The 17,806-nt window shown below is 35.1% G+C and overlaps 1 protein-coding gene across 6 annotated transcripts in view; it reads right to left on the reverse strand.

Annotated features, from left to right (window-relative positions):
- Positions 1-17,806, reverse strand: part of LOC124356737 (apoptosis-stimulating of p53 protein 1) — an 879,319-nt gene that overhangs the window by 100,177 nt on the left and 761,336 nt on the right. The window contains exon 2 of one of the 6 annotated variants that reach the window (XM_046807919.1): positions 5,437-5,740. The exons of the other annotated variants lie outside the window; for them this stretch is intronic. Within the exon in view, the coding sequence (XP_046663875.1) occupies positions 5,437-5,712 (276 nt within the window). The 5' untranslated portion in view covers positions 5,713-5,740. The remainder of the gene's footprint in view (positions 1-5,436; positions 5,741-17,806) is intronic. 6 annotated transcript variants of the gene reach the window in all.

Consider the following 17,806-nt stretch of genomic DNA (forward strand, 5'->3'; position numbering starts at 1 on the left):
GGAAAATCGATCCTCAATCTCTCGGAAAGTTATTCATCCGGTTATAAGAACGAGAAGAAGGGGTCAAGCGATCTGACTCCACCTTTCACCACAACAACCAACCAGTGGTGTACTGCTTACGCTATTTTATTCAACACTATTGGTTTGTTTGGTTGGAGTTCCCTTATGGACTACGCGGATTTTAACACTTCCGTTGAATATTAAAACCACGGAACTAATCACCTTGTGTATTGTATTCAATAAGCGCACGGAAGTGGCAGCGAGGTGCCAATTTCCGTAATGTTCCCTTCAGCTCCTGACTATAGACGCAAGTCCGATTGAGTATTCACGAGTATGTACCAACTCTATTGTGACTGCAGAAGCCTATCCAAGAGTACAGTATGTGAACTTTCCATTGTCTGGTACGGCGACAGCATTCACCAAACTTCCTCAATAAGGCTATCCCTTCACAGTTCCAGATATGGAAACTGTCAATGCATGTACACAATGGTCTGTTGTTGGGATCAACAGTTAGTTTGTTGGAGCTGAGAAAGCTTCGTCCTGATGACAACAGAATTTCTATAATATTATATATAATATTAAAATATACATTTCCTGAAATTTGTCTATGGTGCTACAGTAGTTTTTACTTTTCTTCTTTTAAAGAGGTAGTCCTCCAGAAAGACTTCTCTAAAGATCAAAAAAGTAATTTTGTATTGCTCCATGAGGAATTAGAGGCACCTAAAGACAAAGTAATCGATTCTGTAATCACTCTCAAATAAAAACTGATAAAGATTAAAATATCAGTGTTTCAAGTATTTTAATGACTTCTAGTTAAGATCATTATTTTTTAAATTAAATATAAATTGTGAAAATAATAATTTTTCTTAAGGAAATATTTTTTTTATAAATAAAACATGATATTTCTTTCTGCGATCCTTCATATACACACTTTAAAAAATAATAACCTTATTTCCAATTATTTTCCTTTGGTTTTTATTACAGTTGCATCTAAATCGTATATACCAATTCACATGTAATGGTGAAAAAAATCTTCTGAAAATGTAATTAAAAATACTGTAGCTAAATATTGTGTTTAAAAATTCAAAAGTAATTATTCAAACCGAAAACTGATTGCAAAACCTTAAAAATATTGTTCACTCTGGAATCTTTAACTGCTTGTATCAAGGTAATAACTTGACTTTGTAGTGTTATTAATTTTGCAATTAACTTATGCTAGAGTTTTCTTCAAACTATATCAGTACCATGTAGAATTGGCTGCATTTTTTTAAGGAAAAGATTATTTAGTAACTTAAAAAATAAATCCAGCGTACTGACTGCACTGTCTCGAAACACGCCTTACAATCAAAGCCAACGTTCCAAACCCTGCGGGGCTGAAGAATTTCGGCATCACTCTCGCTCATCGAAATCCCTCCCACAAATCGACAAATCGGACAAAAACGCGCATTTGGGAGATTGAAATTAAAAGTGTAATCATTTTAATGGTTTGGCAGCCGGCCAGAGCCGGAGAGTCGAGCGCTCACATCTGGCCAGGATGGCAACATTGTGTCGGCACTCAGCTCGTTGTCTGCACTCATTGGCGAGCTCGGCTCCAATAAACGCATTCATTCCGACAATATTTTTTATTAATTTTATCCCGTTTTATACGGCCATTCACTAATACAATTCTCACTCTTTATCTTAATCGATACCGGTACTTAGCGATTAAAAATATTTTGGAACATGTTTCAAAATTTCGGATAAAATTCAGAACGCTAATTGTATTCTGTCTAGCTTTCTAAAAAAATAATTTTGTCCATTTAAATAATAATTAAAATTCTGACCATTCAATCAACATTAGTTTCTATTGTGTATTAAAAGATGTCTTTTTACTGAATTTTTCTTTTCTCTCGAACTGATTTTACAATTATTAATAATATCAAATTTGTACATTCGTTGTAATGCTTTCTTACAGGAATACCGATTAAAGAAAGAATGTACTTGATAACAAAAATTGTATTTTATCCTTTTTGCACATCTGTGTATTAAAAGATATCGTTTTACTGTATTTTTCTTTTCTCTCGAACTGATTTTACAATTCATAATATCAAATTTTTACATTCGTTGTAATGCTTTCTTACAGGAAGGAATACCGATTCAAGAAAGAATGTACTTGATAATAAAAATTGTATTTTATCCTTTTTGCACATCTTTTATTGGTTAATAATTGTAAAACAAAAATTGAATAATTTGATGATTTTATGCATATAAGTACTGTATATACTAAAATCGTGCATTTATTTTGTCATCTATTGTATAGTAAATGTGCTCTAGTTATATTCAAGTGGCCTGCTGGTAGGCTGTAGTATCTTCAAGGGACTACGTTAAAATAGTGTGTTTCGTTTTGTTTTTTTAATGCATTACATTTTAGCAATAGCATGAATGAAACTCATATTTATCTCTCAATAACCGTTTGTTTAAAATTACTGAAACGCTAAAACACTACATTGTCAATTTTATCTAGAATTATTCAAGACCATTGAAGGTTGTAAAGAAATGAAAATTGACAGCACTACTTAATATCTTGTCACTATGCAGAACATAACATTTCCACAATAAAAAAAATAATTTTACCTAAAGAAATATATTTTAAACCCTTAGCACACCTGAAATTTTAAAGTAAAATATTATTTTACCAGGCGAAGTTTATTTTAACCTGGGGATCAACTGCTTAAGGTTTAATTCCAAACCACCACCAACGGCCGGGCAGGCGGGCTGCTTGCAAGAACAGGATCGCTCAGCGGTCACCCATCCGAGCAGCAACCACGCTCGACGTTGTATGATCCGATTACCTTACTGTAACCGTTATATCCGCTACACTGCGCCATTGGAACAAAACACGCCATAAACAAAAACGTCGTTTTTTTGCTGAAAATTATTTGTAGCTCTTCTGTTACAACTTAGCATAGTCGAAAAATCATTCTTTCTGACGGCCTGGAGGATATTTCTATAAGGTCTCTGCGTCAAGATTCAAATTTAGATTGCAGGTATATATTTACCGTAGCAACATTGGCATTCATAAATCTTACACTTCACCAAATATTTGGATTGTCACATCAAAAGTTGTGTTGTATATCTATTTACGTTTACCAGTCCTTGCCAACTTATGTAATAACACTGGACTCGGAATTAGTTGACCGTCTGACAAAAATATCAGTTGCCGAATTATATGCCTAATTGTCCATATATTACAGCGCTACCTAATCATAGAACATTAATCGCTCAGAACTTACCTGTCACGAACAGCTAAAACTAAATTTAAATTCTTGGGGAATTTTGAAAACCCCAAGAAAAATCACAAGTATGTCTGTTTACTTCCTTGACATAAGGTTCAAATTGTATGTAACTTTCAATGTATTGATTAAGGAATGGAAAAATATTTAGATAAACAAACAATATTGAGAAAATAAACAATGGTATGATAAAATAGCATTGCAATGAGAAAAACGTCAGGATAATCCTCCTAAAGGGTTTTAAAACTTAACCGGCCGTGAAAATTCAAAATTCAATATTCGAAACCCACTTTAAATTAAGTTAATAACGTATAGATACTACAATAATTACACTTGATATTTAACTAATGTGTATTCGTTTGTTTGTGTAATACCGAATATTCAAAGAATCTACTTGAAAACAGCACATCGTTTATTAACAGAATATTTGTCAACAATATGTTCATCAACAGTACATTAATTTCATTGTTTAAACTTTGTTAATGATTGAATGATTTTGAAAGATAATAGGATTTCAGACATTTGCCATTGTCATGTTACAAAAATTATGACAGACTGAAATTCTAGTAAACTATTTGTCAGTATGTTATTTATATAATTCCAAAAATCAGTGTTTTGATGTAACGAAATAAGCGAGGAACGTTTTTAATTTATGATAAAAGAAAGCGCAGAGTTGTAAACAGGGTGCGTTGAACCATCGCAAAAGCGTCTTTTATTCACTTTATAAAAATCATACATTGCAAAAAATGTCAAGTAAACAGAATACATAATGACAATTCACTTTGATCACTTTACCTCGCTATCGGAGAGACTAGATGAATATTTAACTAGCTCCTTTAATAGCTTGGTAGAATTACATTGTAAATTCCCTCCCTTGCTGGGGGCCAGACATACGAGACGCGCATGTCCACCGACCTAGATCTCGACACTTATATGCGTCCACTTAAATTATAATAAAACTACCTACAGTTTATCCTGAATAATGATTCATGAATAAAAATATCTTTTTTATGTAAATTGTAAAAAACAATTTTTTCACTCGTACGTATTATCTCCAAGTTAAGTTCTCGTGTTACTAATCTCTTAGCGTAGGGAAGGGAAATTACTTAAAAAAATAAATTTCTGCATAAATTGAGAGAGAAAATGTAAGACCCCCCCCTCCTCTGTTTATTTGTTTACTGGAATTGTATGTATTGGCAAACATTGCTTAAAAGCTTATTTTACTAATTGATTAAATGAGCAGCTTTATGTATATTGTACGAGTAATAGTCACAATACTCACGATGAATGATTGGAAAATATAACACTTAATCATTTCAGCTGCAGAGTATTTTGTTCTGTTCCGTTAGTTGAACTTAGTAATAATGGGATTGCATATTGATTTAGTAATGAAAACAAACTTTATATATATATATAAAGTTATATATATATATATAACTTTATATATATAAAGTTTTATATATATATATATATATATATATATATATACCACTGGACTAAAATATTTTATCACCCTCAAGACAATTGTATTTCTTGGCTTTGTCTCTAAATAAAACTTGTCTTTTAGGGTGAACCTTCGCTCTCTACTCCCTTGGTCCACACAAGTACTGCTTTGCGTCGCGGAAGGTGGGGGGCGGAAGAAGGGAATGGTTCTGTGAGACCGAACTTTGTTTAATGCTTATATCAGATCGCGATTCGGATATCGACTAGATCATTTTTTAGATTTCAAAATCAATCGTACAAAATGTTCTGACTGAATCGTAATTTTATAAGCACTAAAATATTTTGATCGCAAATTATAATGCTAATAATATCTAAACTAAATGAAGTCAGAATAATCTTTTACAACCTGAATAAAAATTGAAATCCAATTTTTTTTAGTGTTAAAAAGTAAAAAAGAAAAGACATTTTGAAAACATTTAATGAATTATTACTATGAATTATCACTGTATAAACTTCAAGCTTATCTTCCCAGTAAGATCTGTACATTCCTAGCAAATACACTATTTATATAAAAATACATTACAAATGTTTAGTTAAAATACATTTAAAAAGATTTAAAAAAACATTTTTTAAATCTTAGGTCATGCTACCGGTGTGGTGGGACAGAACTACGTGGATATAATGACATTACACAACTACCAAAGCGTGGAGTTGGACCTACCTTTTCATCAGCCGTGCGACCGTCTACCAGCGTGACTCTAGGCGGCTCCTTACCAGTGGCACACGCGGTCACCGCACTATCACAGTCACTGGGCCCAGGGGACACCCTGGACTTGGAGAGGGAGAGCCTCCGCCGGCCGGGCCCTGGTGGTGAGGGGGTGGCGACCATCTTGCGGGCCCGGCCGGGGACCCGGTCTATGACAGGGGGTGCGGCAGGGAGCGGTACCGGGGGGTCGGGGGGTTGCAGGGACCGGGACTGGTACACACACGCCAGCATACTCCCGGCGACATCAACAGTGGAGGACCTGTGGCGGAGACAACGTTTAACATCAGCTGAAGAGTCGTCCTGGTGTACCAGGAAAGAAAGTGCTGCCCGAAAATGTCACGGCTTTGGTGCAAAGAAGCTCAGAAGCCACTGTTTGTGTAATCACGAACAGAGTTCGCAAATATTTCGCAAACACATAAAATATGATAGTTGAATATAATGTTGAAGCAATATTGCCTTCGAAAAGTAATTATGACAATTAGAAGGTCTACTTTAGTTGGGGGCCAAATGTGGGAGTCAAAGAGTTCTTGACTTGGAAGAGATTATCGATTGGTGTGGTTGAATCCGATGCTACATCCCCTTACATGTAAATACTATATATAAAGAACGAGCAAGAGGTGGTATCCAATATACAGAAATTACTGATTTTTTTATAAATCTAAACAATTGATATTATTTTGTTAAAGGAGGAGCTCTTCTTATTGGAATACAAGATTTTCTATTAATTGATAAAAGGAAAGTCACAATTATCCAACAATTTTATTTTTATACAAGAGGCCTTTCAACATCAAAGAGACCTTCGTCAGGTGGCATAATGAAAACCAATGACGTAACAAAACAAATTAAAACGTGTTCATGACAACAACCAATACCCCTAATTGTTTTATTTAGTATATACTGTACTGTGTTAGATACTGCTTTGAACATTCTTGTAAATATTTTGAAGAAATAAATTGAGTAAATATTAGAAACCATAGTGTAATACTTTAATTTATTAGAGTATGCTATTCAAAACTATTTCTTAGAATCAATTTTTGGGGGAAGATTATGTACCTAGTTGAGAAACAATGTAACTGCGAATTGATCATTGCCTTAATATAATCTTAAGCAATATTTACTTTCGAAAAATAATGATGAAAATTAGGAGGTCTACTTTATTTGGGGGGCCAAATATGGAGAGTCAAGGAGTTCTTGACTTATATGAGATTATCGATTGGTGTTGTTGAATTCTACCCTACATCCCCTTATATGTAAATACGGTATTTAAATTTACAAGAATATAAAATTCGTTGTTGTTTTCCACAAAAGCCTAAAGCGCAAGTAAGGGGTGTTATGTAATATACACAAATTATTGTTTTTGTTATAAATCTAAACAAATTATATTACTGTTTAACAACGAATTTAATCATGAAAAACAATGACGTAACTAAACAAATTAAAACATTTAACTTTAAAAACAATATACTATTGTTTTATTTAGTGTAAACTACTGTGTTACATACTGCTATGCCTTTAGTTTTTTTTTAAGAAATGTTTTGAGTAAATAAATATTAAAAGCCATAGTGTAAAACTTTAATTTATTAGAGTATCCTATTCAAAACTATTTCTTACAATCAATTTTTTGGGAGAAGATTGTGTACATGGCAGTGAAACATTGTAACACGTTATAAAATAGTCTAAACTGCAAATTGATAACTAATTAGTGGAAGTAAAGCAGATTAATCGGCGAATGTGCGATATGAGGACAGCTGAGAGTTGGGCTCGGACAGGGTATGAGGGAAGTACTCGTGAAAATTGGCATCATTTGGTGACAGTACGAGACCTGGGGTGCTCGTCTGGATTTACAAGTGCTTCTAGACGGTCTCGGTCTCCCAGCCCCTCCCCACGAGTGGTTTTAATGATGTCCACTCGACTTTATCGATTTCTCAGGCGGCGTTTTATTAATTAAACGTATAAACTTCCCGCTCGAGATTTCGCGCGTTCAGGAATAGTTTCGTACTTTATTAGATTTCCGTTAAAAGTCACCACCACTAGGGGCCCTTTAATTATAACCCCCTTTACCTGTGAAAGAGGAGTACTCAAAATTGGCATCATTTGGTAACAGTACGAGTCCTGGGGTTCCTGTCGGGATTTATAAAGTGCTTCTAGACGGTTTCGGCCTACCGATCCCTTCCCACGAGTGGTTTTAATGATGCCCACTCAACTTTATCGATTTCTCAGGCGACGTTTTATTAATTAAACGTATAAACTTTCCCGCTCAAGATTCCGCCCGTTCACGAATAGTTTCGTACTTTATTAGATTTCCGTTTAAAATTATCATCGCTACAGGTCATTTAATTATAATACCGCCCCTCCTCTTTTCCAAGTAGAGTTGTGATTTCGACTCGGACAGGGTATAGAGGAGTAATAGTGAAATTTGGCATCATTTGGTGACAGTACGAGACCTGGGGTACTCGTCTGGATTTAAAAGTGCTTCTAGACGGTCTTGGGCTCCCGATCTCTCCCCACGAGTGGTTTTAATGATGCCCACTCAACTTTATCGATTTCTCAGGCGGCGTTTTATTAATTAAACGTATAAACTTCCCGCTCGAGATTCTGTCCGTTCACAAATAGTTTCGTACTTTATTAGATTTCTGTTTAAAGTTATCATCGCTACAGGTCCTTTAATTATAACCCCCTCACCTCTTATGCAAGTACCGCTGTGAATTGGTCTCTAACAGGGTATAGAGGAGTACTCGCGAAAATTGACATCATTTGGTGACAGTACGAGACCTAGGTGCTCGTCTGGATTTACAAGTGCTTTCAGACGGCCTCAGTCTCCCAACCCCTTCCCAAAAGTGGTTTTAATGATACCCTCTCAACTTTATCGATTTCTCAGGCGACGTTTTATTAATTAAACGTAAAAACTTCCCACCCGTTCAGGAATAGTTTCGCACTTTATTAGATTTCCGTTAGTCATCACCGCCACGGGCCCTTTAATTATAACCCCCCCCCCACCATAGTTAAAGAGACGAAGTAACTAGGGCACTTGTAAAATCGCACTAGACGAGTAGAGGGAAGAGAATATGTGACAGATTACAATGTCAGCTGCAGAATGTAGCATTCATACATCTCGGCTCACGAGCGCCGCCGAGCCCGTGTCATTAATAAAGCGTACGGCCCTCTCGTATTGTAGGGTTCATTGAGTCGTTCCTCGCTCGCTTCCTCCTCAGGTCACTCTCGTCCTTCTGCTACATACGATTTCACGTCTAATCAGACGATTTACTCGTTCCGGAATACGTGTTTGGTATGATTGTTACAGAAAATAACGATGCGGACAGGATTTTAAACGTAATTCATGTTCACCTAATTAAACAATGCTTATTATTTATTTCAGCTCAAAAGCAAAATAATGAATAAAATAAAGAGTGAACATTTATTACAATTAAATTGAATTTCCGGAGGAGGGACGGCGTTTTTTACCGTTGTCTTGATTTAATTAAGCACTTATTAAAAGTGGCAACGAACCGTACTATAAGTCCTGGGGCTGCTTTAAAACAAATGAATATTTGTAGAATATATTACTAAACAGAATAAAAGTACATATTTTTTTTAAACCATGTACGGTACTCTTGTTTATCTATAGTATTAGATGAAGAATTTGAAATATATGCTTATAACTAAGAATACGACATCAACAGATAATTTGTATTAATACCTTTGTATCTACGGTAAACCAATACGTACGATGTCACGGAATATCCGACATAACATAACTTTGCTGCCTTTTTATACCTTTGGACCCAAAATCGAAAGAGTTCTACATTTTGAGTTTCAAGACTCTAGGAGCGTCTTATCAACAGTTATGTCATAGACTAAGGACCCTGAGTTCCGTATATACCACTGTCTAGCTTGTTAAACGTATGGGCTGATGTTAACCTCGTGTGTGTAAGCGTTAACCTCGTGTATGCAGCGTTTGTAAATGGCGCAGTGTATGGGGTACAACGGTTATCGCAAGATAACCAGATCAAGCAACTTCGAGCGTGGCTGCTGCTTGGATGGTGACCGCTGAGCGATCTTGTCCTTGCAAGCCGCCCGCCTGCCCGGCCATTGGTGGTGGTTCGGAAGTCACCTTTAAGCCGTTGGTCCCCAGGTTACGTTTTAGAGAGGGCTTCTTAGCCCTAACCGCGTAAAATAAGACAACTTTACTTTACTTTATGTCAAATAATGTATTGATATTGATTTTAAATCCAGTTTACTTATAGATTATCCTAAAACGAATATCTCATATACTCTACAGTACTTCTATAAAACCTCATGAATACGGAAAAAAGTGGAACTCAATTTAGAGCGATAAAAATACAGATCCTGGTAAACGCTTCGTAAAGATCGTTCAAGTATTCAGTAAAAGCGTTTAACCCCCGCACCCTTGGCTGGTGAAGAGTCGCGATGGCACACCAAACCGCATAGCTATAAACACGACTCGGACACTGATGATAAACCGATACGAACTTCGATGTAGTTCACCGGAGTGACCGACTATATATTATTCACCGGGCTGAAAGCCCAACTATCCCCGGCGGATCTGCATTAGATCAATCGAGTGCTACAAGTCAAGGCCAAGTAAATACCTAACGAGATCTTTAGTCTCCATCCCATACAGTAACTGAATTCGGAACGCCCTCAAACTTCATCTATACCGAGTGTTATTACAGATAAACAATGTTCCTCTTAAGAGGAGTATGTTTTATCTATGGTGCTATATAAAAGTTGTTGAGATTTATTTATAATGTATAATTTAAATTTATCAATATAAAAGCATTTTAAATGTAGCGATATCGTGTAACAGAATTTCAGAAATTTGCCATTATTATATGTTACAAAAATAGAACACGACGTTTCGAGGATTGGAATACTCTTCATCAGGTGACAAAATGCCTTAAGGCATAAGATTGAGCATACACAAAAATTAAAAAATCTAGTAAAAATATGGCGATTTAAAAAAAGATTTTTTGATTTTTGAGCAAGCTGAATATTACGCTGATGAAAAGGATAGATTCAAATACATGAAACGTAGTGTTTTATTTTTGTATAACATAGAATGGCAAATGTTCGAAATCCTACTATTCTTTCAAATATTCCATAGCGCATTTTCCATCGTCCAAACACTAGAAACATAATTTATACACGAATTCATTACAAGTAAGGCTTGGAAAAACGGTGATCGATAGGCCTCGAACTAGTTGATAAAATTATTCAAATCTTTTATACAAAAACCGGTAAGAGGGAGAAGAGTTAAAATAGTTACTTTAGCTTGCTGAACTCTATATTTTTGATTGAAATTGAAAATTACGTTTCATCTTTTATCACCAAGAGCCAGTTAATCATAAAAAACAGAAATTTGTGATTTTGGATCTTGCATTCTTCATAAATTTCTTATAAATAATGTAATCCTTTGCGTATGCTTAATAACAAAGAAAGGAAATAACTAAGTTAATTTTTATACAACAAATGTAAAAAAAAAATTAATACAAATAGGAATATTGAATTCATAATTACTTATTAAATCAAACAGTGGTATATCCGAAACACAGAAACAAAACAAGTGCAATATAGGTATTTTTAAAATTAATTTCATAAAATAAGGGAGGTGATTGTATACTTATATTTTTAATATAGTTATGACAATTATGCGATCAATATATGATAGTATAAACAACAATAAATGTATGTTACAAGATATGTATGTGATGGTTGGTTCACGCTAAAGGCACACCATACATCGTGCCGCCCCTCGGGGAACTGCAGGTGTCACAATGTCCAAAGTTTCTTGTAAACTACCATTTTTCACGGTTGAGAATTGCTGCTGGAGAGAGAAGTGGCTAATTTAAAATAATAACTCCAGATATTTCCCAAGATTTACGCCGGGCGCACTTCTTTGTTCAGGGAGAAATGTTCAGTTTTATTTCTTTTTTCACTTCAACAGTATAAATATTTTCTCGTGAGCGGGGAGGAATGGAATAATACAGAAGGGGCTGCAGGGTTGGTGTGAGATAGAAGATACATTCAGTTTCTTTGTTATTATACTTCCGTGAGTCAGCATGATGACAGGAAGTATTTCGCTAAGTTTAATAGTGTTTCTACAGATTTTGTTCCATTTACTATGTTTTATTTTGTATCTTTGCTTGGTATCTTTAATCTAAATCAAATTTTTGCACAATGGTGCAGTTTGTTTCAGAATAGTGGCTGGTGGTTATAAAATTGTGAAAGGCGTTACAATCAATCCATTTTATGATTACCTTAGTACCTTAGTCATGATCCGACCTAAAATTGTACTTAAAGCTCCCCTTTAAAGGGTCAGTCAGACTTCGCTAGTAACCTTCATACAATAATTAAAATCCCGATCGTATCCAGAATCCATAGTGTTCTATTAATACAACAAAATAAATTGCTTTCATACGAAACTCGTTTGCTTTTACTGGAAGAAATGATTTTCTCATGGGAGAGGGAGGCTTACCCTATCAGATGATGAAAGCCCTTAGGGAACAACTTGTGCCTGTGTTGTAGGGATCTGGGAGAAGATCGCCCCTAACTAGACTTTGATGCTGAGAGATTTGAACTACTCATCATCTAACACGGTATTCGTGCTGCATATGACGTTTCCTTTGCTATACTGGTCGTATTACAACCTAGCGAATAACTTAAGCTGATGCTGGTATATATAGTGTTGAATAGTAAAACCGAAGACTACTGAGAAATACAAAGGCACAGAGTAAATATAACGTACTATATAAGCAAGTCTTTTCAGAAAAAAACTACTTCTAGCTGAAATTAAAAAAGACAGTTATAAATTAGTTTCAATGATGATGGCAGATTTATTTACCAAATTTTGCTTCAAAACCCGACAGTTTCACAAACAATCGCAATTCAACACAAAAGGAAACGCACAACCAAATCGATTTCTCAACGTTATAAAGCAAGAGCGTAGATAGAATGCAAAGCGAATTATAATCATTATAAAGGACAAAGACCCTTCAAATATCAAACTATAGCTCCCAGCAGACGTATATAGAACATGTGCAATCAAAGGTTTTGGCTGTAGGAAAGCTAGCCCACAACTGTTTGTGTCCGAGCTTTGTTGCTAGCGAGCCTCAGGTATTATGTTGCTATGAAGCTACAATCGCCGCTTTGTCAGACCTCAAATCCCAAAACGCTACAAACAAACAGAATACAACCACAACCGCAGCTAAATACTTCTAGAAGCTGGACGTAATTATACGCCTCGAAAGTTAGACACGCGAGTACCAAAATGATAATCAATGTTTTGTCACAGTTAATGACGCTAATTTGTATAAATCACTTTGACAATCAATAATTCACTGATTCATCCAGCTGTCTCTTAGTTCTTCACATAAAGTGCCTTTCTAAGTCCCACAGCTGCAGCTAAATACTTCTAGAAGCTGGACGTAATTATACGCCTCGAAAGTTAGACACGCGAGTACCAAAATGATAATCAATGTTTTGTCACAGTTAATGACGCTAATTTGTATAAATCACTTTGACAATCAATAACTCACTGATTCATCCAAGCTGTCTCTTAGTTCTTCACATAAAGTGCCTTTCTAAGTCCCACAGCTGCAGTTAAATACTTCTAGAAGCTGGACGTAATTATACGCCTCGAAAGTTAGACACGCGAGTACCAAAATGATAATCAATGTTTTGTCACAGTCAATGACGCTAATTTGTATAAATCACTTTGACAATCAATAATTCACTGATTCATCCAGTTGTCTCTTAGTTCTTCACATAAAGTGCCTTTCTAAGTCCCACAGCTGCAGCAAATACTTCTAGAAGCTGGACGTAATTATACGCTTCGAAAGTTAGACACGCGAGTACCAAAATGATAATCGATGTTTTGTTACTATTGTTGACGCTAATTTGTATAAATCGCTTTGACAATCAATAATTCACTGATTCATCCAGTTGTCTCTTAGTTCTTCACATAAAGTGCCTTTCTAAGTCCCACAGCTGCAGCTAAATACTTCTAGAAGCTGGACGTAATTATACGCTTCGAAAGTTAGACACGCGAGTACCAAAATGATAATCGATGTTTTGTCACAATTGTTGACGATAATTTGTATAAATCACTTTGACAATCAATAACTCATTGATTCAATCAGCTGTATCTTAGTTCTTCACATAAAGTGCCTTTCTAAGTCCCACAGCTGCAGTTAAATAATTCTAGAAGCTGGACGTAATTATACGCCTCGAAAGTTAGACACGCGAGTACCAAAATGATAATCAATGTTTTGTCACAGTCAATGACGCTAATTTGTATAAATCACTTTGACAATCAATAACTCACTGATTCATCCAAGCTGTCTCTTAGTTCTTCACATAAAGTGCCTTTCTAAGTCCCACAGCTGCAGTTAAATACTTCTAGAAGCTGGACGTAATTATACGCCTCGAAAGTTAGACACGCGAGTACCAAAATGATAATCAATGTTTTGTCACAGTTAATGACGCTAATTTGTATAAATCACTTTGACAATCAATAATTCACTGATTCATCCAGCTGTCTCTTAGTTCTTCACATAAAGTGCCTTTCTAAGTCCCACAGCTGCAGTTAAATACTTCTAGAAGCTGGACGTAATTATACGCCTCGAAAGTTAGACACGCGAGTACCAAAATGATAATCGATGTTTTGTCACAATTGTTGACGATAATTTGTATAAATCACTTTGACGATCAATAACTCACTCATTCATCCAGCTGCCTCTCAATTTTTCACATAATGCGCCCTTAGTCAATTCTAGCAAGTTACATTACTGATTCATGTGTTTGTGGACAAACCGTACAAACTAAAACAGACTAAATTCCGACACAACGTAATATTGAAGAACCTGACGGAACGCAAGGAACGAGTAATAGCATAGAAAGTGAGAGAGACGGATAGACCTTTGACCTTTTGATCCAAATTCAAAAGGGTTCTTCTTTGGACCAAGAAAAACATATGTACCAAGTTTAGAACATCTTATACTCTATTAAGGTTATCGCATGGAATGAAAGTGACGCGGATGGACCTTTGACCTTTTAATCAGAAATCAATCGCGTTCTTTTTTTAACTCAGAGAAACATATGTAGCAAGTTTAAAATATCTTGTACTCTATTAAGAGCTATCGTATAGAATGAAAGCGAAACGAATAGACCTTTGACCTTATGATCCGAAATAAATATGTTCTTTTTTTGAACCAAGAGGAACCTATACATCAAGTTTAAAATATCTTATAGCCTACTTTATTCTATTAGCATAGAACGAAAGCGAGACGAATAGACCTTTGACCTTTTGATTCAAAATCAATAGGGTTCTTTCTTTGGACTAAGAAAACCTTATGTACAAAGTTTAGAATATGTTGTACTTTATTAAGAGTTATGGAATAAAATGAAAGTGAGATGGATACCTTTGACATTTTCATCCGAAATCAATTGGCTTCTTTTTTGAACAAAGAGGAACCTATTAATAATATTTAAAACCTCTAGAACCTTTCTATCAAAACTTGACGGATAGACGGACGGACAACCACACGATTTTAAGAAGGGTCTTTGGGGTCCTTAATTATAACAATGCAGGGTAATGTTCCTGACAATTTCAGTTTACGAAAATCAATAAGAGAGGCCTTCTAAAAATGCTCATATGATTTCTAAATACAGGCTGCAAAAAATTAACATCTTGCAATAAACGACAGGAACAAGTCTAGGTCTGGCGTAACTCTAAATGTTATTCACGGTAGTTAATTCCTCTCCTAAAGGGTCGATGTACTCGGGTTGACTTCCGTATTGTGCCCAGCGCGCCTGCATATGATTGAATGCAGCACATAAGGTGCTGTTATAACCCGGTATATTGCTTACGTGGCGGTGCATACAACACGGTACGGCGGCCCACATTCCGTCCATCGACATGACGCGACGGGTTGAATTTATGACTGATTTTAATATAAAAGACATTTTATTTTTTCCACAAATTTAATTTATTTTAAGAGCGCCGGTTAAAGCATCATCAGTTATTGTTTACAGAAAAACATAATTGTAAAACCCAAAAACTAATAAGTCATTAAAGTATTATGTAGAAAAATATGGTTGGAATTCATAATTTTTGAATGGATTTCTTCTTTTACTAATGGTAGAAAAATGTCACTGAAAGTTACGGAAGGTTGGGAAAAACATTTATCTTTCAAAACCGTCGTACATGTACTTTCAATTTTGTTTTCTTTTAGTCCAGGAAGTACACTTGATGATTCAAAAAGTATATGGTGATTTTCCTTTATAGCATGTTCAACTAATTTAGATTTTTCAAAGTTTTAATTTTTATAATTGTAAATATGTTCTTTTAGCCTCGTTTCCACGTCTTGATGTTCGTCCGATATACGAGTAAGTCTTTTTGTATCTACAGTCAATTTTATACATTACATTCTTGGTTTCCAGTTGTTTTGTTTTTTGGTTAAAATTTTGTTAAGCAACTTCTTAGATTATGTTGTAACTTAAAAACAGTACGGATGTTAAATTTAGAATATATCTTACGTATTTTTACTTATGTTCCTTTTACATGAGGAATAGTTACAGTAGTGAGATAATCAGGATTATCTTTTTTGTTAAGTTGCTTACAACTTTTGTTTCTAGTCTTAGCTCTTTCAATAATGGCTGGCTCAAAATAAATGTACTCGTATATATTACTTAAAGAATCTTTTTGGAGAAGATAACAGGATGAATGAATAATATAATACGATGTTTACACATTTCTTTTCGAATAGTTTTGTGTATGATAATTTCATACATTACGCGTGTTCCAATAAAAACGATGGTGCAAAGAAATTTCGATCCACCGCAATTTCTTCATTACGCATTGATTTCTAGCAACACATTTTTCCAATTAACTTTTCCAAAACCAGTTCAAAGGTCCCATACGTATTGTATGCAATGTTCGGTCATACAAGTCACATACAATACAGCGTGGACCACGCCTAAATGTATATTTAATCTCCACAGAAAGACCGCCAGGCGCCGCGCCGGCTCCATTCATCATTCCGCATTATCTGCCAGTCAATGACGACCATTAGTTTGCATTTCATTTTCATTTCCTAAAAAGCCTTTGAGCCGCTTCCCTGCACGGATTGGAAGACAGGGAGTATTGTTTCTAACAGAATGCCAGCGTTTCAGTCATCAGCTACGGCACAAACAAGCAACATCGTGGGCTCTATTGTCTATGACACAGACGATTGTTTTCCTTTCCAAACCGAATAGTTGCATTTTGACTAATTGTAGTTGCTGACGTAACGCCGTAACGATTATGACGCTTTCCAATTACTTTAGTTACATGACTGTGCAACTAAATTGCAATAAGTTTAGATTCCCAGACGGAATCCTACTTTATTAATTCATAAGAAAAATTGTTAATAATGAGTAGTTTTTCTTCATAAGTATGAATACAAGATTAATATAAGAAGAACAGTTTATTTCCGTAATGTTGTCGCTTTATCCGTAATTTCCCTTTTCTCCACTGTTTTTGACCTCCCATCACAATACAATAAAGGGATACAAACTAGACGTGCTAACGCAGAACATACAAGCCAATTTTATCACGTAGACCAGATCTATAAAAAGTCTTGCAGTGTTTCCTTTACAACAAATCGATGTTCAGTATTATACTCAACTTCTGTAAAAATAAATAAATATCCAAATAGTGCGGTAAACTATGTAGCGTGATTTCGAAACTATTTGCTGTTGTAATTCGTTCAGTAAATATCTACTACATTTTACCAGATTCTTCTTATTGGAAACCAAATGCACGAATGTGGGTCTGACGATGTGTTCATTGAGCACGAAAGGCCTCACAAAAATAACAATTTCTCATTTATTGGAGTGATTGTTCATAGATTAAGCATAAACATCTACTGTCACGTGAAAATGATAAGAATAAGCACATCAGTTCGTTTAACGTTTACTTCAGTCATATTGAAGTGTTTGTGACGAAATGAAACATTTTAATAGTATAGTTTAATTGTTGTGGAAATGAAGAAATATAACTGTTAATTTTTAAAGGCAAATTTCCAAATAAAGTACATTGTGAACAACAAATTTGAATTGATATGTAATACCAAGCAAGATTCAATACGTCATTTAGTATTAACACATGCTTCCACAACACAAATGTAAATGACAGAGCTATTTTTACTGTGCGAAAATTATATAAATTAGTATCTGCCGTGCATATTCAGTTAGTTAATAAATTAATAAAATTATTATATCGAAGGTATTACTAAGTTCAAGCAATCGCTTCCTTATCCCCTTT

Source organism: Homalodisca vitripennis, chromosome 3 (assembly GCF_021130785.1).
Source record: "Homalodisca vitripennis isolate AUS2020 chromosome 3, UT_GWSS_2.1, whole genome shotgun sequence".
In the NCBI taxonomy this organism is placed as follows: Eukaryota; Metazoa; Arthropoda; class Insecta; order Hemiptera; family Cicadellidae; genus Homalodisca; species Homalodisca vitripennis.